The 22,226-nt window shown below is 39.2% G+C and overlaps 1 protein-coding gene across 1 annotated transcript; it reads right to left on the reverse strand.

The window, feature by feature from the left end:
• Positions 1 to 2,233: 2,233 nt before the first annotated feature.
• On the reverse strand, positions 2,234 to 16,230 carry LOC138953671 (BTB/POZ domain-containing protein 17-like). The gene is made up of 4 exons (XM_070325556.1): positions 16,117 to 16,230; positions 12,843 to 13,025; positions 12,078 to 12,274; positions 2,234 to 10,549 (listed from the first exon to the last, which is right to left on the reverse strand). Exons 1-4 carry the CDS (start codon positions 16,145 to 16,147, stop codon positions 9,455 to 9,457), a joined length of 1,506 nt encoding a protein of 501 aa, XP_070181657.1. The 5' UTR covers positions 16,148 to 16,230; the 3' UTR covers positions 2,234 to 9,454.
• Between the last annotated feature and the right edge of the window lie 5,996 nt (positions 16,231 to 22,226).

Here is a 22,226-nt window from a genome sequence, read left to right on the forward strand (position 1 = left end):
GAATATATGTTTTTCAATCCTTTATTAGTTTCGAGAAAAGAAAAACGACGAATTTCAGCCGCGAACGTTTGTTACCCTCCCTCCAGAAATGGATGCTCCCGAGTACCTATCCAACCACCAATGTACCCCCACCACCTTCAATAACAAAACAATTTAAAAAAACAACTTCACTGTGATTTGTTAACATCGGTTTTATCATAATATGTGAACAGAACCTTTAAAACTCGGATCAGCGAGCAAAATAAGTTCTACTTGCAAGCACAATTTTTAAGGATAGGTACTGATAATGATAATGCAATGAAAACATACTAAACAAACAAGAAAAACAAGTCGCGTAAGGCGAAAATACAACAGTCTCAGTCGAACTCACAGAATGAAACTGAACGCACTGCATTTTTTTCCGCAAGACCGTATACTTGTAGCATCATCTGTCCACCGCTTGTTCTGAGCGTGTTTTTAATCCAAACATATCATATCTATATGTTTTTGGAATCAGGAACCGACAAGGAATAAGATGAAATGTTTTTAAAACGATTTCGGAAATTTATTTTTAATCATAATTTTTATATTTTTAATTTTCAGAGCTTGTTTTTAATCGGAATATAACATATTTATATGTTTTTGGAATCAGAACATGATGAAGAATAAAATAAAAGTAATTTTGGATTGTTTTATAAAAAAATAATTTTAATTACAATTTTTGAGATTTTTAATGACCAAAGTCATTCATTAATTTTTAAGCCTCCATGCTGAAATGCAATACCGAAGTCCAACCTTCGTCGAAGATTGCTTGGCCAAAATTTCAATCAATTTGATTGAAAAATGAAGGTGTGACAGTGCCGCCTCAACTTTTACAAAAAGCCGGATGTGACGTCATAAAAGACATTTATCGAAAAAATGAAAAAAACGTCTGGGGATTTCATACCCAGGAACTCTCATGTCAAATTTCATAAAGATCGGTCCAGTAGTTTAGTCTGAATCGCTCTACACACACACACGCACACGCACAGACACAGACATACACCACGACCCTCGTCTCGATTCCTCCTCTATGTTAAAACATTTAGTCAAAACTTGACTAAATGTAAAAAAACACCTCTGTTCACACGCAAAGGTTACATAATAAAATGATTGTTGGAACTAAATTGGATACGACGTGAAGTGTAAAAAAAATAAAATTGTATATAATTAACAGAAACTTTTTTTGACAATTTCTTGCAATGGCTTATTGCTCTGATTTTCCCAAATTATGCATATATTGTATTATATATATTTTTTTGCTTGTTTGCTTTAGTTTGTTTAAACTTTTGTTGTCTTTCTTTTTTTCACTTTCTTGTTTGAAGGGGGGTTCCTGCTGATCCAACCACTGATGTACCGTTTTTTTCAGTTATCTACACAGTACTTTTTATCATTTCCTGATTTCAAAACATATAAAGATTTGTCATGTTTACTCTGAAAAAGTGCTAAAAACTAAAGAAAATGAGTTGGAGATCGGGGACCCGTCTCAGTCTTGAGGTTTTGGCTAGCCAAGCCTTTACAAATAATTACAAGTCTCTGTGGTGACTGATCCCAGGTTTTCAGTGTTGATCTCTTAGTTTCAGGTTGACAGATTGACTAAATGTTTTGATATCCCATTACACGCCTTCTTTCATTATTGTTGCTGTATGTCTGCTGGTCATTTTATCAATTTTTGTACCAGTGAAAACCATACAAAAAAAGATAAGTGTTGTGTAATTAGTGTTTGTCTGTGCACTTAAAAGACCGCTGGGTCGATATATTTGTGAACGTAACTTTTGTTTTGTCAATAACTTACCTTTCTTGTTTGTTTTTATTCATATATATATGTATATTATGCAAGTGATATTTCATTTTTTCAACAAACTATTTATTCCATGTAAAATGATGGGCAGATCTGTGGTGATTTAAGCACAAGATGGTTTAGATAAATAAGAAGGATGTTACTAATTACCCTTAAGCTGAGTATGTTACAGTGACTGTGGTAATATGCGGCATATAATATTAAGATGTATGTAGCCAGCTGCAGTCTAATTTACACATATGATATATAATCAATGATACACTTTTGTACTTGTTTGTTAGCATGCTTCCACATGATTGTTTCCTTCACTTGCAGTTTATGAAAAATAAAGTCCTATTTGTATGCAGCCACCGAGCTTGTTCCTTCTGTAAAGAAGACCTTAAAACACCAAGAATGAAAAGACAAACAAGTTGGTTCGTTTTTCAGCTTTTTTATTTACATTCAACAATTCAACAACTACCACATGATTACCTTAAACATATTTGATGGTGATATGCTTTCTCCCACTGAAATAAATAATCTGCAGGACTAGAGCAATCATAAAGCAGACAAAAAATAGTGGGAACAAATATTTTGCACAACCCTGTTTTGCAGATTTGTATGTACTTTCAACCCAACTACTAATGAGAAGAAACATAATTTCTGGATTTCAAGCAGGGTGATGATTGTGAAAAGAATGAAAAACAAGAAGGGCAAAGCCCATACGACTCACATGCTTTACACATTTTTCCTACCAAAATACATGTGACCTTAACCCAAGGTCAAGGTCATCCAAGGTCATGCAACACAAAGCTGTTAATTCAAGACATAGGAAGTACAATGGTGCTTATTGGCTCTTTCTACCATGAGATATGGTCACTTTTAGTGGTTCACTACCTTATTTTGGTCACATTTCATAAGGGTCAAAATGACCTTGACCTTGATCACATGTGACCGAATGTGTCTCATGATGAAAGCATAACATGTGCCCCACATAATTTTTAAGTTTGAAACAGTTTATCTTCCATAGTTCAGGGTCAAGGTCACTTCAAAATATGTATACAATCCAACTTTGAAGAGCTCCTGTGACCTTGACCTTGAAGCAAGGTAAACCAAACTGGTATCAAAAGATGGGGCTTACTTTGCCCTATATATCATATATAGGTGAGGTATTGAATCTCAAAAACTTCAGAGAAAATGGGAAAAATATGAAAAATAGCTGTTTTTTAGGCAACATTTATGGCCCCTGCGACCTTGACCTTGAAGCAAGGTCAAGATGCTATGTATGTTTTTTGGGGCCTTGTCATCATACACCATCTTGCCAAATTTGGTACTGATAGACTGAATAGTGTCCAAGAAATATCCAACGTTAAAGTTTTCCGGACGGACGGACGGACGTCCGGACGTCCGGACGTCCGGACGTCCGGACGGACGGACGGACGGACGACTCGGGTGAGTACATAGACTCACTTTTGCTTCGCATGTGAGTCAAAAATGCAATCAGTACAATGTACCCCTTTTCAAACAGAAATGCTAATCAACACACAAAACTGAGTCTGTTTAGGACAGCAAAATAAAATGTATTGAATGCTGGCAGAAATGTTCAACATTGCATCTCAAAACTATTAAAACCTGCTGTGGGAAGAAAGTCTGTCCCAGTTAAACATAAAAATAAAAATAAAGTATTTATGGAAGGTTTACAATGAACAAATTCTGACGAAAATGATCAGGTGTTTATTAATCTTTGTAAACAAATGAGAACACATCACATTTTTGCACAACTGCAACTAAGAATACATGTATAAAATATTGTTCATCTCTATTTAGGGGGAAGTGGAAGGACTTTATGCAATAGATAAGACAAAGAAACAATGCAAAGATCATGAAGTCTTGCTCGAAGTTTCAAAGATGAGAGACAATAATTTAAGCAGTACATGTACTATTTGAATATTCATAACGCAAATCTGTGAATAAAAAAACTAAAACAATTACCACTGAAAACAAAAGTTGTGGCAATTTATTACACAGCATGACTGAGTTGAATTTAATAAGTTCATAATCATCTTAGCCTGTGTTCATAAAGTAACTTGATCACCCTGTGAAACCTCCCACACAGTTCAAACTATTGACTGACTATACAGAAAATGACCAGGCATTCTGCAGCAAAGAGAATGCTTATTATACACATGCACTCATTACCAAAAATATGACTTAAATCCAAAAATGCAACACACCCTTTAAACCCATAAAATAGCACAATTAAGAGTGGGCTTATAAATACTTTGCCATAAATTCTGAAGTTTCCCAACCAAAACAGTTTAATTATCACTTGAACAAATGGCATTTGTGTCAATGTGCTTGTAGATTAATTAGAGCTTAATTCCTAAGATGTATATACTGTTTATGGATGTGCATGTGAGTGTGCATATGAGACAGATGAATTCATGCACATCATGACTACATCAGCTGTACAAAGCAAGATATGCAGCTTTATAACAAATACCATGTTTGTCAAGCAAAATGAGTTGATGTGTTTATTTCAAGAAGAAATAAGTCAGGTCCAACATTATAAGAGTGCAACCTCTTTTCTTTAAATCAAAGATATTACATGTATTTAAATTTGGGAGGGATATTTTGGCAGATTTTGAACAACATTTTGGCAAAAAAAATGATCTGCTACAATTTCATTAAAATGACTATATTGATTAGCTCCATCACAGTAATTAGCAACTTTCAGCACAATTTGTAAGCAGAATTAATTAGCAGAACAGTGTTAAAAAAACACTGTTTACTTTGTCAGATCTGTGCACTTGAAGCAACTGTAACATATAATTAATTCAGATGTATTTTCACATATAAAAAACATAATTAAGCTGTTGAAGATACTGAATACAGCTACAGAAGTTGTATTATCATGGTCAAATTTCATGCTTTTGGTTGATTACTAGAGTACCAGATTCAGCCGAAAAGATCAAACATTGCATGTGTTTGATCAAAAAAATTTAAAAAAATTCATGAACTGTGCCATGTCATAATTTTGAAGATATTGAATTTTATTCTTGCTGCTTTAAAATTTGTCTGAAAAGAAAACATGCCTCTATCTTTAATTATTACAAATGACAGAACCTGATAAATATTGCTGTTTTATTCACAAAGAGGTCTTTCCACATATACATGCACAGTACTGATATCTGAAGAACAATATAAAATGCAAAAAACAGAGACAGTTTCCTCAATCTGAACTGTGCAAATGAAAGCAAAACCACACATAGACACACACAAAATTGCAAAGGGGTTTGCTTTTCCATCTATAAATAATATCAATTATGCACAGATTTCAAATATATGACTGTACGTTTTACTGCATTTCTCTCAATAATGATATGACACTTCCACTGTTCTGAGATATATTTCCCTGGCGTAAGTTTCCCATCAAGCCTGTTATTAAACATAACTTCACGTTCATGTCCGTTACATCTTGCAATCGTTCTAACTTCTATTTACACACAAAAAGTATATCATATGATAAATTTAATGTGCACAAGTTACCAAGACGTGCAACTGACCACACCAAAGTTGAGCCACTTATAAATTGATTACGCAAGACAATACCGCCTCCAAATTATCCCCAACAGCATCACAGACAATGATAACCAGTTGTAATTTTCACCAAAACAGTTACGTCATGTATTTTGCACAAATTGACACACAGCCCAAAAAGGAAAAAGAACACGGAGATAAAAAATAAAAATGTGGAACAAGTCTTCTATACGTCCAAACTTGTTTTCAATTCAAACAAAATATAATACATGTTGTTAACAATCAGGTTTTGAAGCGGTTCTCATCCAACAGAATGTTAAACATTTACTAATGGGATAAAAGTTAAGAGCAATAAACAAAGATAATTGAATATCTCATCTGGTTTTCAGAGATACAAACTGGAGGTAACTGAATTTCTCTCTGATATAACAAAAAGTGATTGTATTGTCTTGCATTGTACAGTGGGACCTCCATTTAAAGACCTCCACAAATCTGAGAAAATCAGGTCTTAAAAAGGTCTTACTATGGAGGTTAATTTACAGACATTATGAACAGAAGATCTGAAAAACAAGGGTTTTCAAAGAGGTGAGATCTTTATATTGGGGGGACTTATAAGGATGTTCCAATGTACCTGAACAGTGAACTCATGCGGAAACTTGTGATCATCATTAGAAGATCAACAAAAATGAATACACCCTGTATCCCACAAAAGTTTTGATTGTTTTAAATGTGCTGTAGCAGTAACAATAACAAAATGTAGACTTACAAAGTTACAGTCCTACTGCACATAAAAGTCATATAAAGTAAACATCTTTCTTTGGGGAAGAATAAATCAAGGCGCATCCCCTTCCCTTGCAGTTGAAATGACCTTCATTACATTTAGTCAAGTTTTGACTAAATGTTTTAACATAGAGGGGGGAATCGAGACGAGGGTCGTGGTGTATGTGTGTGTGTGTGTGTGTGTGTGTGTGTGTGTGTGTGTGTGTGTGTAGAGCGATTCAGACTAAACTACTGGGCCGATCTTTATGAAATTTGACATGAGAGTTCCTGGGTATGATATCCCCGGACGTTTTTTTCATTTTTTTGATAAATACCTTTGATGACGTCATATCCGGCTTTTTGTAAAAGTTGAGGCGGCACTGTCACACCCTCATTTTTCAATTAAATTGATTGAAATTTTGGCAAAGCAATCTTCGATGAAGGCCGGGGTTTGGTATTGCATTTCAGCTTGGTGGCTTAAAAACTAATGAGTGAGTTTGGTCATTAAAAATCGGAAACTTCTAATTAAAATTATTTTTTTATTAAACGATCAAAAAACAATTTCATCTTATTCTTCGTCATTTTCTGATTCCAAAAACATATACATATGTTATATTTGGATTAAAAACAAGCTCTGAAAATTAAAAATATAAAAATTATGATCAAAATTAAATTTTCGAAATCGTTTTAAAAACTATTTCATCTTATTCCTTGTTGGTTCCTGATTCCAAAAACATATAGATATGATATGTTTGGATTAAAAACACGCTCACAAAGTTAAAACGAAGAGAGGTACAGTAAAGTACAGCACAATCGCTACCGCGCCAAACAGGCTCGTCAATTTCGCTGCCTTTTGCACTAGCGGCGGACTACGTTCAGTTTCATTCTGTGAGTTCCACAGCTTGACTAAATGTAGTAATTTCGCCTTACGCGACTTGTTTTTTTAATGCAATTAAGATTCAAAATACAGTCACCAGAATCTATTTTTCTTCAGTACATTGTAGCACTACACTGTACAAGACTTCTATGCAATTTTTCTGCCAAATGTCACAGCTCTGTGGTACGTACTTCAAGTCACATGAATACAATGCAACACTGACAGAGATGGTGCATAACTCTTGTATGTGTGCATTAATTCCTTAGTCAACTTAATCACTCTGTAACCACACAGTAACAAGCCTTTCAAAAAACTATCCTAGAATAATTATCAGATGTACAAAAATACATGAAGGAAAAAGAAATGCTGCAGAGACTTTTGTTTCCCGAGACAGCCAAGACACAATTTTCATTTTCTGTTTTATAATGCTTTATTTTCTGTCTTATACTACAGCTTCAAAGGAACTATCTGAAATTCCAACGGGGGGGAACTAATTAACAACAGTAAAACCATCATTAGTAAAATCAATGCATTCCAAACTTACACAAAAATGCTCACAACCATTTTTGTTCAACCCTGTGATTGTCTACGTGCCTCATTCACATTTTCGACTGAAGTTTCATAATGCTTCACAACTAGGGACATATATGACTAGATCAGGTAAAACTTTTAAAAATTATCAGGAAGAGCTAAAACACAAGCAAAGTATATATACAAAAAACTGACAGTCAGGAAACACAATTTCTGGAATATATAAAATAAAAACTTCATAACACAGTGACTAGTCAGTAACACCAAACAGAAAAAAAATTGTATCAATAAAACTTAAATTATGTGTGCATACCACACAGACAACAAAGAGATAAGTTACCATGAAATAAGGAGAGAGAGAGAGAGAGAGAGAGAGAGAGAGAGAGAGAGAGAGAGAGAGAGAGAGAGAGAGAGAGAGAGAGAGAGAGAGAGAGAAAAAGAGAGAGAGAGAGAGAGAGAGAGAGAAAAAGAGAGAGAGAGAGAGAGAGAGAGAGAGAGAGAGAGAGAGAGAGAGAGAGAGAGAGAGAGAGAACCATGAAAATAGAAAACATATTTAGTATCACCATCTACCATCTTTGCACTTAACAAAACAATATCCATTTATATATAATTTCTTTCTTTCTTTGGTGTTTAACGTCGTTTTCAACCACGAAGGTTATATCGCGACGGGGAAAGGGGGGAGATGGGATAGAGCCACTTGTTAATTGTTTCTTGTTCACAAAAGCACTAATCAAAAATTTGCTCCAGGGGCTTGCAACGTAGTACAATGTATTACCTTACTGGGAGACTTAACATTTCTTACATACTGCTTGACAAAAATCTTTACAAAAATTGACTATATTCTATACAAGAAACACTTAACAAGGGTAAAAGGAGAAACAGAATCCGTTAGTCGCCTCTTACAACATGCTGGGGAGCATCGGGTAAATTCTTCCCCCTAACCCGCGGGGGGGGACAACTGGAGACAACGCAAACAAACCCATATTGCAAAAAATAGAGACAGTTAAAGGATCACACAAAGTCAGAGCAAACTGAACCAAGACAAGGCCCGCAGATCTAGAAAAACAGTACCGTTTGACGTCAGTCAAACAAACTAAGAATTAGTGCATTTTCATCATACAACACAAACGATACAACAGAAGAGTGTATATGTATTGTGTGAAAATGGAGACAACTAAGCCAGACACAAAATAAATTACATCACAGGCCACTGCAGTGGAAACTCATTCTACTCACTTCTAAGACCAAGAAAATCAGGTCTCACAAGAGAGGTACATTAACAGATTAAATGGTTTTAAAAAGGCGAGGGGGGGGGGGGGGGGGGGGGGAGTGTCACATTATTCCTCTTATGTGCTGCCTCAATGGCAAAAGACACAGCACATTCCTAAATAGGTGTAAACGGTCCTCACATACACCAACAAAATCTTCTCATGCCATTGTCAAGGAAAGGTAAAAACAGGAAATGTCCATCAAGAGCAAAAATGAAAAACGACTCTTTCAATTCACCGATCCCACACCTAAAAAGACACTTAAAAAAGTGCCTTCAGATTGAAATAAATACAAACAAATAATCTGTAAAGTCAACAACACAACCCAGAGACATGCAAGAAGAACTAAACTCAACAAAAACATATTAATCTGCTGGTCTCAAAGTTTAAAAAAATCAACTTATTGGTCATAAAGTGAATAACTATGTCAAAAATATGTCTTCTGGTCTAAAAAGTAAACCAAATATAAACAAATAACTTTGCTTGTTTTAAAGTGAGTAACATTGGAAAAAAAGGGGTTTGCAGATCTTCAAGTAAACAAATATGTTTGTACAAATCAATCCGCTGGTCCTTAAGTGAACTACAATGACAAATATATATGTCAAATGGTCTTGAAGTGAATAAACACCAACAAATCCGCTTTAGAATGTACAAATACAATTTTTTTTTAATCTAAAATCATCATTCTGCTGGTCTTAGAGTGATCTGCAGGATGAGCGAATCATCCACGACGAAGGGCGACCCCGGCTCCATGAGTTCCGCTACAGTGATCTTCTTGTCCATCTCAGTGTCTGTGGTGTACCGCGTCTTGGAGAAGGTCTTGCGTCCACACACAGACTTGAGGATCTGGTGATTGTTGATGATGGAGAGATAATACTCCACGGGGCGAGGCTGGTCCAGGATGAGGTTGGAGTAGAGCAGGATGCGGAAATCATCACTGGTGGAGGAGAACCCCTTGGGGTGGACCTTCAGCTCCCACTCCCACGTCTGGGCCGGGTAGGCGGAGGCTCGTGTGGAGAATCGGAAGCTGACCTCCGCGCCTTTAGGATAGGCTGAAAAACGTTGGACCACGAAGCGCTTGTCCCAGCGCAGATCGCTGTAGTTGCGTAGCAGGAAGTTGGACTGGGTGAAGTCCTTGTTCTTGGCACGCACGGTGAGAGGGAGGGCCAGGAACTTGTAGGCCTGCATGATGTGCCGCTGGAAGAGGTCTGGGTAGTTCTCCACCAAGGGAGAGGACTCCAGCTGACACAGCTGCTCCGCTGTCATCATTGGGAAGCGAATGTACTCCAGTATATCGCTCAGGTGCGTCTCCAGGTTCTCTTGCCGCTCCGGGTGTGATGGACACTGCAGCCAGCGCGTGACGGCCAGCCACAGCTCGTACTCATCCTTGACCCTCAGGCTGGACGACCTCAGGAACTCCACCAGCTGGTCGCGGTCAAGGTTGACCCACTCGTCGTTCCACTCCGCCGAACTCATCAGCTCGTCCATCTGACAGGCTAGAGCAGATACGCAGGAGAGAACAAGGCCATCGTGGAAGCACTTGGTGGCGTACTGGAACCACACGTGGAACACATCCTTAAGCTGCAGCTTGGGGATGATGAAAGAGCGAGCAAAGTCGATGCAGACGTTTCGGAGGTCGGTGACATTGTACTTGTCAGCCAGAATGAGAACCGGTAGCGTGGTGTCCATGTTGAGCTTGACGTGGCAGCCGTACAGAAAGCGCAGGAAGCGAGGGAACACTCGGGCACAAACGCTCTCTTCCACTAGGTTCACGTCCTGTTTGGACAAAAGAGACACAATCAAGATGGACATTTTTGGTTGTTGGAGTAGATTTAGGAAAAATTAGTGAGCTAAAAGCAACATGAATAACAAACACTTAAGTGAAAATCTGTTCCAATTTCTTGAACTGGGAAATGTTAATCTTAAAACCAGGTATGGGAATTGATTGAAAGAAAAATCTTGGAAAACTAGGGGGGTTCCCCAGAATGTTTCTGTAAACTAGTTTAAAATCTGTGCTATCTGGCACATTCTGAGAGAATGTTTCATGAACTTTACACAGCAAAAAAACCTGACCAAATTTAATACATGTTTTGTATTACCAGTAACCAACAATCATTTTAATCCTTTAACTGAATTAATATTATTTGGACACACTTGCTCTTTGTTTGCAAAAGTGACTCACTAAAAGAGGGGACAATTTTATGGACGACATTGGTCATGTTCAGGGCAAAAAAAGTGAAAAACTTGAAAGGCCAGGGTCCACGGCGGCAGGGCCAACGGTCAGGTAGGGGGTTTGGGGGGCATTGCCCCCCAGAATCTGAGGCTTTTGTTTTTTTCTTGAAAAGGCAAAGAACAGCCTCTCCTTGTACCAAAATGTATGTTAGTAAATTATAAAATACAGGGGTGGGACTCTCTTGTGATGAAAAAAGAGGAAATTCCTTTTTTCTAGGGGGGTTCGGGGAATTTTTTTTAAATGGTACATTAAAATCTGTGCAATCTGGTGCCTTCTGAGACTAAATTCAACTCGTTTAAATCAGGTAAATAAGGCATTCTCCTTACTCTCCCCCCCCTCTCCCCCCCCAAAAAAAAACACCAAACGAAAAACACACTTTCACAAAACAATGGTAACATTGTAATGGTGCATACTTACGTAATGAACCATGTATCCATAATCCAATACTGGCAATAGTATGATTCAATGCATTGAAGCTCAAAATGACTATTAGTTATCAGGAGTTTTCAGTCAGCACAATTTAACTCTCAAGCCTCCAGTGTTCTGTTCCATCTTCACTTCTCTACATATCATTCAGTTAACAATTTATAGATACTGTGATGAAATGGAACGCGGAAAAATAGATTACTCCAGCAGAATTCGAAAGTTGTGTGCGCGAAAATCCGCGTATAAGTCCCACCCCTGAAAATAATACACATTTTGCCTCCATCAACCATTTAAATGAAATAAAATATATATTTTTAAAGTTTTACTTCAAGAAACCGAATTTTCAGGTTTTAACAGTTTTCAAAATCCGGATTTCCGGCGAGAACCGGAAAGGTGTTAGCCCTGCATACTAGGCCGATTGTTTTGCCTCGATTTTTTTTTCTTGGAAGAGGATTTTTTTTCTTGGAAATGTGTAGCTTTTCTCGGAAATCATCTGATCCGAGGAGAAATCCCATGCCTGTAAAACATTTGTCAGGGGGGAGAGGGGAGAAGAGGGGTGGGGGAAGGGTGAGGCTTTAAAAGGAGAGGGTTTTACTGTATGGATAAATCTGAACAACATCACTTCAGCCTCTCAGTCTTTCTCACCTTGCTCTCCATGCTGGCGGTGTCCCACTCGGAGCTGAACATGCGCTCAAAGACATCGCTTGCTCGCACCAACACCAGCTTGTGAGCAAAGTATCGCTCATTCCCCACCACCAGGGTTACGTCGCTCAGCAGAGAATTGTTGTAGAACTTGGCCTGCTCCACCAGGGCCTGTCGCTCGTTGCCATGACAATCAATACCTTACAAAACACAAAATACGGAACATATTATCAACACCCAGTGACACCAGAAATTTGCCTTGACGCTGTGGTAAAAGCTTACACATTCACACTGAGACAGAAACAACATCAAACAAATAGTACAGATAAGCTCAAACAAATAGTCGATGGGATCAAATCATATAATGCATGGCAAAACATAAATACTGCAAACAATTCACAAAGCTGGCCAGTTACAAAGCTACATGAATAATTTAGCCCAATATATCAGAATCACAGAGTTGTTAAATTTCCTACATCTGGTTGAAATCAAAACAAAAACCACACTAAGCATAATAATTAAAGCACATATATAGTGTACAGATAAACGGTTGCACCACCAAACACACACAGACAATTATACAGTGGACCCCCCCCCCCCCCCCCCCCCCCGCCTTTTTAAGACCTCCACCGTCCTTTTTAGGCCCTCGTTTTCCAAACATTTTGTTAACCTCTGTATTGAACTCCATTATAAAGACAGATTTTTGGAGGTCTTACAAGTGAAGTTCCACTGTACACACTATACTACAAATCACACACACAGTCACACCTTCAGGACTTTCTAGCGCAAGCGACAAAGACGCTGGAGATTGTGGGGAAGAGGACGTGTTGGAGGAGGAATTTGGGGCCTGGTCAGCAAGGTTGTCCCCCCCTTCTCCCAGCAGCAGGTCGAGGGGGATGATGGGGGCTTGACGAGGAGGTGAGGCCATGTTCAGTTGATAATTAGCAGCTTCTGTAATCAGAAAAGCAGTCAGGCGTTAACTAATACACCAGAGTTTCTATAATTTGCAAAGTGATCAGGTGTGAACTAATAGCTTCTGTAATTAAGCAGCAAAGCTGAGGCAGACATATATCAGGTACAGTTGTATTATAACTATTTCGGTTATATAATTCTATAAAGCAAATAAAAATTGATAAAACAAGCAACCAGACTCCAGAACAAATGCATTCACACAGAAGCACACATATATATATAAAACTTATAAGCATGTCACATTTGTTTCATTGTGTCAATTGGCCAGAAAGAGGGAGGGGGAGAGAGAGAGAGAGAGAGAGAGAGAGAGAGAGAGAGAGAGAGAGAGAGAGAGAGAGAGAGAGAGAGAGAGTCTAGAGAGAGAGAGAGAGAGAGAGAGAAAAGGAGATTGGTGGAGGCTAAAAAGGGGGATTGGGGGTCACAGAAAGAGACAACCAGCCAATGCAAAAACAAATAAAATAACTGCTGTAGCTGTTGTATTCTCACATTCCATGTCAGAGCTGAATTTACGCTGTTTTCAATGAAAAGGTAACAGCTGCAAAAGTGTGAAATGAAATAATATGTCCCGTCTAATCACATGTGCACAAAAGATACTCAGGTTGAACTAGCTATGTCCTGAGATCAGAATATATATATATATATACTAGAGACAATGACAAAAGGTGACGTTTTCATGTCAGTATGTCCCAAATGACATCACCAGTACATTTTTCATTCTATCTAATCTGTTTTCGTTCTATTTTTTCTAATAACATGCGTTAACAATTGATTGCCAACTGGAATGGAAGAGCACAAAAAGTGTAACTTGATATGTAGTTTCTCTTGAGGGGAAAACATCTTCCACTTTCATGTCAGTGTGTCCCATGCAACATACATTTGCCAAACAGCTATGTGTAAGTAGATTATTTGTTAATGATATAGAAAATACTGATCAACAATTAAAGTCAGTTTTCACATTCATTTTCTATCTATTTCTTATTTGTTTATTCTGTTGGCAATGGTGAAATGTCAGAAATCGTGTGTCATTCGGGACAGTAGACATGACACCTGACCTTTTGTCACTGTCTCACGTTAGCAGTTAAGCCCGGCTTCGCCCGGGAGTAAGCGGAGCCCTGTAGCAATTTAAGACGCTCGCTATCCTATTATCATTAGCTTTACCTCCTTTGTTTGGATACAAAAAAAGAGTTATCTCCCTTACCTTCTAGAAATTTCCGGAACTGTCCAGTTAATTTTTCATTCTTCATTTCTTCCCCTCATAGGAGCAATAGCGAGTCTCTAATATCACTGGCATGATGTGCCTGCTACAGGTGAACAGTAGGCACTGAACTGGTCTTGCACCATATAGGCTGTATTCAATAAATGGGAGGTCCATAATCTGAAAAAGGAAACAATGAATCAAGAAACTAAAACCCAGGTGCACATCTGCGGCACCTAGCCCTAGGGAGTGTACGTGCACACTATCTTGTTCCTGCCTCTTGCCATCTCAGAGGTATGGCGACCACAGACAAAAAAGAGTTATCTCCCTTACCTTCTAGAAATTTCCGGAACTGTCCAGTTAATTTTTCATTCTTCATTTCTTCCCCTCATAGGAGCAATAGCGAGTCTCTAATATCACTGGCATGATGTGCTTGCTACAGGTGAACAGTAGGCACTGAACTGGTCTTGCACCATATAGGCTGTATTCAATAAATGGGAGGTCCATAATCTGAGAAAGGAAACAATGAATCAAGAAACTAAAACCCAGGTGCACATCTGCGGCACCTAGGGAGTGTACGTGCACACTATCTTGTTCCTGCCTCTTGCCATCTCAGAGGTATGGCGACCACAGACAGACAGACACACACACACACAGACACTCTCTTTTATTTATATGTATAGATATATATGGAAATTATGATGTTAGTGCATGTACATTGTATTTATAACTATTCACATATGATGACAACATCAAGCAAGTGACCAATGTGCATGCATTATCTGATTGCACCTGGCAAAACATGACTGAAATAATTTTGTACCTGTGGACATCAAAAATAAATATGCTAGACTGACAGCCCAAAAAACTTGATCCTACACTTATCGAAAACTTCTGAAAATCAAAATCAATTGTGGCTCATTTATTACTATGTTAGTTCTTTACAAATCAAATCCACCTCATATTGAGGAACTATACACAAGTAAACATATATATTAAAGCAAAACACACTATGACATTCCCAATGCACGATCAATGCTGCATGCATTATCAACACAATCACATTATTATTACACAAGTGTTGGCTGTTTGCATATAAGACCTCTCTCTCTCTCTCTCTCTCTCTCTCTCTCTCTCTCTCTCTCTCTGTCTGTATCAGTGTATGTTGTTCATAGCATTTACTTTCCAGAAGCTTACTTTATTTTTATTTTTTTGAAACAACCGGGATGTTGCTATAACTGCATGACTGCCTGAATGGCGCAGGGTAAAAACGGTCATACGCGTAAAAACCCACTCGTGCAAAAACATAAGTGAACGTGGGAGTGTCAGCCCAATAACGAAGAAGAGGAAGAAGGTGTAGGCTAAATAATAAATTAATTCTTGTGCACTAAAACAATGTATTGACTGCTAATTTTTCCTATTGATCATAATCATATAGTACGTAGTAATAGCCTTGCATGCGTGCAAAAGCCAAAACTTCCACTGTAACAGTTTTTGCACCATCGGTATCAAGTTACATTGGTCACGCGCCCATGACAATTTTGAAATGCCAGCTTCACGGGCTTTGAAGCTGGAAGGACAAAAACAGCACCACCGACATCATCGTTCACGAATGAAAATACATGCACCAACATTAGAAGGCTCGGGCAGCGTTTAAGAGCTACTGCTGCTTTTAAACAACAGGAGCATATGCGGGTATTTGTACTCACGCATACACAGAGGAAACTGAAAGAGCACAAAGTCTGTTTTGTAAACAAACCCACGAGACAACGCTTTTGTTCTTTTCGCGTGAACTCACTTGTCACATCTCACTCGCCGTTATTGTTCTCACAGAGACAACACAAAGCGCAGAAGAATGTTTCGCTGAATACTTACGCCCTGAAAGAAAAGTTTGCAGATCACACATGCACTGAGTGCATTGTGTTTGCCTTGAATAAATTAATTCAGCATGAGATCTATTTTGGTTCGAATGAGGTAAATCGTCAGCTGTTTCCCTTTCTTCAACTCTTTGCGCCTTTTCAGAACAAAGAGCTCAATTTGAAGGGAAGTAACAAAGAGGGTCAATCGGCCACCAGTTACAGCCCTTTGACGTGATAAGCGCGTGTCATGTTGTTATGTTGTTGTGAAATGTAGGCTACTTGAATGAAAAAGTGCCGACATTTATTCAAAAAGGAGAAGGAGAGACCGTGTCAGTATGTGTGTGTGTGTTGTGTGAGAGATTGAGAGACTGATAGAGGGGCAGGACAAGGATGGAACGCATAGCCTACAGCGCACTGCAGCACGTTTCATCGCCAACGACTACCAATCAAGACGTCCTGGCTTTGTTACAGGCCTCCTGACACGCCACAACCTCCCGACTCTCCAGGAACGACGAGTACACCTCCGCCTGACTTTTTACTACAAGGTGGTTGAGGTCGGGCTTGTCACAGTGCCGGCAATGTCTCCACCGGGGCTGAGACACTGAAATTCCTGACCCCTCAACAGTGCTGGCCGCATAATTCGAGCCATGCAGAAGACAAACAGCAGACTACGTTGGTAGCAACCCCATAGACAATTACATAAAACAAAAACCAGGTGTTTCGCTGTACCACGCTGCAACACCGAACAATACAGACAGTCGTTTTTCCCACTGCGATCCACAATAGCCTGACAGGGCCGGACTGACAAGGCGGCTAAGAGGAGGGGGGGGGGGGGGGGGGGGGGGTTGCCAGTGGTGGTCCAGGGGGATGTTCCCCCTGGCGGGGTCAAGGGGCAGAGCCCCTCGAGGGGGTCAGGGTTGGTTGGTTGGTTTTTGGGGTTTAATGTCTCTTCAGCAGATGCTAGCTGCTATTCGAGACCGATGCAGTTATTTTCTTTTCCCTTCATATGGCAAGTTCTACGTTTCAGACTATTTACATTCAAATCTATCACTGTAAAAGAAGGTTCTAAAAATTAATAATTTTCACTTCTGGTACTTTAAATCTTGTAAAAAATCTTGATCTCTTTTAAAAAGTTAAAAATCTTGTCCGGGGGAACATCCCGGAATAAAACCTTCAATGTTTCCGCATTGTAGTGTTTGTCTCGAAATTGAGGGGGTCAGGGGGTGAATCCCCCTGAAGCTGATGGGTAGGTCATATTCTGAGATAGGAAAATGGTCGCTCTTTGCATGAAACGGCATAAAATAAACAATTATAAAAAATGTTTTAAATAAGTGAGGTACATGTTTAGGCTATGGGGGGTGGGGTTGCGCAACCCCCATAACCCCCCCCCCCCCCCCCCCGGTTGTCCGGCCCTGATAGAGTGGAATCACGTGGACAACATAGTTGTCCGGCCACCGTCAGACTCTACTGAGGCATTCAAATCGGCGCTGACCGGGCGGCACCAGCCGCCGCTAGACGACGTCGCCGCTGCGCACACTCACCCGTCGCGCCAAAGCCAGCAACTCTGGATGCTAGCGACGTACCCTACAGATACAGATACAGATACAGAATCAAATCAAATCAAATCAAATTTTATTTTTCGAGGGTTGTGGCATAAGCGGCAATACAACGAGCTTTCGGGGAAGCATGCCCCCGAACCCCCCTAGAAAAAAAGGGATTTCCTCGTTTTTCATCACAAGAGAGTCCCACCCCTGGAGAGAGAGAGAGAGAGAGAGAGAGAGACTGAGAGAGAGAGACTAGTCATTGCGGAGTGACACTCGTCTGACACGTAGGCTTACATGATGGCGTATAAAGTCACTATCACTATGATATTTACTTTCTTTTTCTTTTCAGCCACACCTGCTATCTAAAACACAAAATCTTTGAAAAAAAATTTAAAATTTAAACGCGGCACACAAAAAGGGACGAACAATTCAAACTTTTTTTCATTCTTCAAGACAAAGACAGCACGATTCATAAGTCAAAATTGTGACAGTGTAGGCTTCTTCGAAAAAAACATTCAGGAAAAGAAAAGCAAAAAAAAACACACACAAAAATGTTACGAGTTTGGAATCAAGATGATGGCAAGACTTGATTTCAGCTTCCACCCATCCCTGTGACCCAGTGTTCGCACACCATTTAGCCTCAGACGTTGGTTTCAAGTTGCTTGTCGAGTTTCTCGTTTTTTTAAATATCAATTTTTTTAATAACTATATATTGTTTCACAAAGGAGGCTGTTTCAGTCACCCAGAGGACACTAGTTTTGAAAACTAGTACATTTTAATCACACAGTCTCTCTCTCACTCTCTCTCTCTCTCTCTCTCTCTCTCTCTCTCTCTCTCTCTCTCTCTCTCTCTCTCTCTCTCTCTCTCTCTTGGCAATATAGCAACCACACCCAAAGCCCTCAATACTCTCACTCACTGTGTCTCCCTCTCTCTTTCCCCCTCTCCCCCCCCCCCCTCTCTCTCTCTCTCTCTTCGTCCAACGCACCATTTTTCACATTCTCACAAATCAGCAGCCACTGAAAGACTAAAGGTTGTACTACTAATCTGTCGCGCGTCACATAATTGACAAGAAGCAGAGATCTGTAGATCGTCAATGCGAGCGACATTACTAACGGCAGTACAGATGGCAATAATTCAACCGACGTGAATACCTAGTTTCTAGTCACAAGTGACATGACTGATAGCCATGAATTAATGAATTTGCACTTGATCTCTGAGCTGAAATACAAGAGGGCAGACTAGCAGACTGATTTGTGAAAAGTTATCAAGAAAACCGATATCAATCAATCAATCAATGAGTCTTATATCGCGCATATTCCGTGGGTACAGTTCTAGGCGCTCTGCAGTGATGCCGTGTGAGATGAAATTTTATACGGCCAGTAGATTGCAGCCATTTCGGCGCATATTTACCTTTCACGGCCTATTATTCCAAGTCACACGGGTATAGGTAGACAATTATTAACTGTGCCTAAGCAATTTTGCCAGGAAAGACCCTTTTGTCAATCGTGGGATCTTTAACGTGCACACCCAATGTAGTGTACACGGGGGGAGGTTCGGACACCGAAGAGAGTCTGCACACAAAGTTGACTCTGTGAAATAAATTTCCGCCGAACCTGGGATCGAACTCACGCTGACAGCGGCCAACTGAATACAAATCCAGCGCGCTACCAACTGAGCTATATCCCCGCCCCATATAAGCCTACATATACATGGTGTTGAGGCAAAACGGTATTTTAAAGTCATATATTATATATAATACAACAAAATAATTTTTTAAAAAGCAGACCAACATTCAAAGTTCAGATTCATTTTATCTTTATTAGTTTTTACATTAAGTAAGCCTCCCGTAAACCATCACAGATACTGTTAGGCTTTTACACACAGTACAAACACCCTTTCATTTAAACACTCACTGCTTGAGAACATCCTAGGTGCCCTCCGTAAAGAGCGAGCAATTTTCAAAGAATTTATTTTTGCGTGGTTTATCTTACCCCTGAGCCATCGTGAACCCGTGTGATCCAGTTTCCCTTTTTTCCAGCGTCGCGGACGACGCTGGTATCTGTGGTTGGGAAGAACGTGCCTGTGGAGAATTAGTCTCCAAGCCAAAGCGCGCGGACTCTCCAAGCCAAAACAATTTCAAAGCTGAAAAAAAATGTACAATTTACGCGAAACGATTAAACACAGCTTTCGGGTGGTTTTTTTAATCTAAGATGTACATAAATATACCACTCCGACCATAAGGAAAAGAAAAAAAGACACACACAAAAAAAGACCGAGAGGAGCCGAGTCAATCCGAGACCAACCGAGAGGACGTGTTTCGCGCCGTTTCGACGTCGTTTGTTCGAATGCGGCCGGTTGGATCAGTTGCGGTCATACAGGGGCGCCTTGCACAAGAAAAGATCTTCAACAATCCCGATCATCATCATGGTACAATAATGTTTTGTGCGCCCCCATGTATGTGTTCTGTGCTAATAATGCACGGTTGTGAAATGTCCGTACACATTTTGTGGCACTATGTAATTGTTAGTGCATCCTCCTGCGGATGCTTCGTGCTAAAAATGCACTTCCATTAAAATATTGTACGCTCATGTCAGTAATATATTTTCAATTGTTTCTCTGTCAATTTCAAGTGTTTGTTTCCAATTACTTCAGTATCTCCCTGTTGCAATTCCAGGTGATTCATTATGCATGTGCCAATTTGAGGTGTTTAATTCTGATTCCTGTATTTACAGTGTAAAATTAAAACTATTGTTTTCAAACATTCCTATGACACCTGGTAATGGTTCTGTGGTTTTGTTTTTAATTTGTATTTTGTTTTTCTGCAATAAATATTTGAAATGGATCTGAGGCCGACTTACTACTTTTAGCACTCTTTTTCACCACATTCCCACGTACAGAAAATTATTGCAATATCAACTCTTCCTTTCTACCTGTTTCAAACAAGCTCTATTTTTTAATTAAAAAGTTTTTACTAAATGTCTTAACATAGAGGGGGGAATCGAGACGAGGGTCTTGGTGTATGCGTGTGTGTGTGTGTGTGTGTGTGTGTGTGTGTGTGTGTGTGTGTGTGTCTGTCTGTGTGTGTGTGTGTAGAACGATTCAGACTAAACTACTGGACCGATCTTTATGAAATTTGACATGAGACTTCTTGGGAATGATATTCCAGGACGTTTTTTTTTATTTTTTTATAAACGTCTTTTATGTCGTCATATCCGGCTTTTTTGTACAAGTTGAGGCTGCACTGTCACACCCTCATTTTTCAATCAAATTGATTGAAATTTTGGCCAAGCAATCTTCGACGAAGGCCGGACTTCCGTATTGCATTTCAGTTTGGTGGCTTAAAAATTAATTAATGACTTTGGTCATTAAAAATCTGAAAATTGTAAAAAAATAAATAAATTATAAAACGATCCAAATTTACGTTCATCTTATTCTTCATCCTTTTCTGATTCCAAAAACATATAAATATGTTATATTTGGATTAAAAACAAGCTCTGAAAATTAAAAATATAAAAATTATGATCAAAATTAAATTTCCGAAATCGTTTTAAAAACTATTTCATCTTATTCCTTGTCGGTTCCTGATTCCAAAAACATATAGATATGATATGTTTGGATTAAAAACACGCTCAGAAAGTTAAAACGAAGAGAGGACGGTACAGTAAAGCGTGCTATGAAGCACAGCGCAACCGTTACCGCGCCAAACAGGCTCGTCACTTTCACTGCCTTTTGCACTAGCGGCGGACTACGTTCAGTTTCATTCTGTGAGTTCCACAGCTTGACTAAATGTAGTAATTTCGCCTTACGCGACTTGTTTTTTCTTGTGGCTGTTTGATCAATTCATAGCAAGCATTGACTGAAATAAACAATTTATATATCCAGCACAACATGCAATTCATTGACTTTTGACCCTAACCTTTTAACACTTCCCAAAATAAATCTTTGGTGGACATTGCATCGACGCTGTTCATTTTGAATGAACATTTTTCTTGTCACAATGTTGTCATCAGTTTGTAATTCGCTGTGAGCTTATCTGCAATAGCACGTTATTATGTACCTCTGACTATGCACGAAACAAACGGCTGTGGTTCACAAGAACTCTAGCGATGGCTTTTGACTGTTCAGAGGAACTGGCAATAGGCATAAACTGTCGTCTGCTACGAGAACCACGACCTTGCGTGACCCTGCTTCCGGGCTTTTCTTTTTTCAAACTTTCAAAACTTCGAATTGTACTGATCTTGTTTTGATGAAAAAATAATTGATTTATGATTTAAGAATGTTTGTGTAACAAGCTGTCAATTTATTATTTAGATTTTAAAACTTAGGTCTAACGCCAAAACGCACCACGGTCCGATTGTGTGAGGAGACAATCCGCAAAAATAATTCTTTGAAAATTGCTCGCTCTTTACGTAGGGCACCTAGGATGTTCCCGTTCGGTGAGCGTTCAAATGGAAGGGTGTTTGTACTGTGTGTAAAAGCCTGACAGTATCTGTGATGGTTTACGGGAGGCTTACTGTGCCTTTAAAATCCCCGCTACTCTGGTTTGCAAAAAACGGTCAAAGTAAGTCGACTCTGTTCCGCA

This window comes from Littorina saxatilis, linkage group LG17 (assembly GCF_037325665.1).
Source record: "Littorina saxatilis isolate snail1 linkage group LG17, US_GU_Lsax_2.0, whole genome shotgun sequence".
Classification (NCBI taxonomy): Eukaryota; Metazoa; Mollusca; class Gastropoda; order Littorinimorpha; family Littorinidae; genus Littorina; species Littorina saxatilis.

Bases quoted from the DNA above. Each gene is read 5' to 3' on its own strand.
- LOC138953671 (XM_070325556.1), bottom strand. From the start codon at position 16,147: ATGTGTGATCTGCAAACTTTTCTTTCAGGGC. The intron at 12,275-12,842 runs GTGTGACTGTGT...GTGTTTTGTAAG, and splicing joins TGCGCTAGAAAGTCCTGAAG to GTATTGATTGTCATGGCAAC. The intron at 10,550-12,077 runs GTGAGAAAGACT...TTGTCCAAACAG, and splicing joins CCGCCAGCATGGAGAGCAAG to GACGTGAACCTAGTGGAAGA.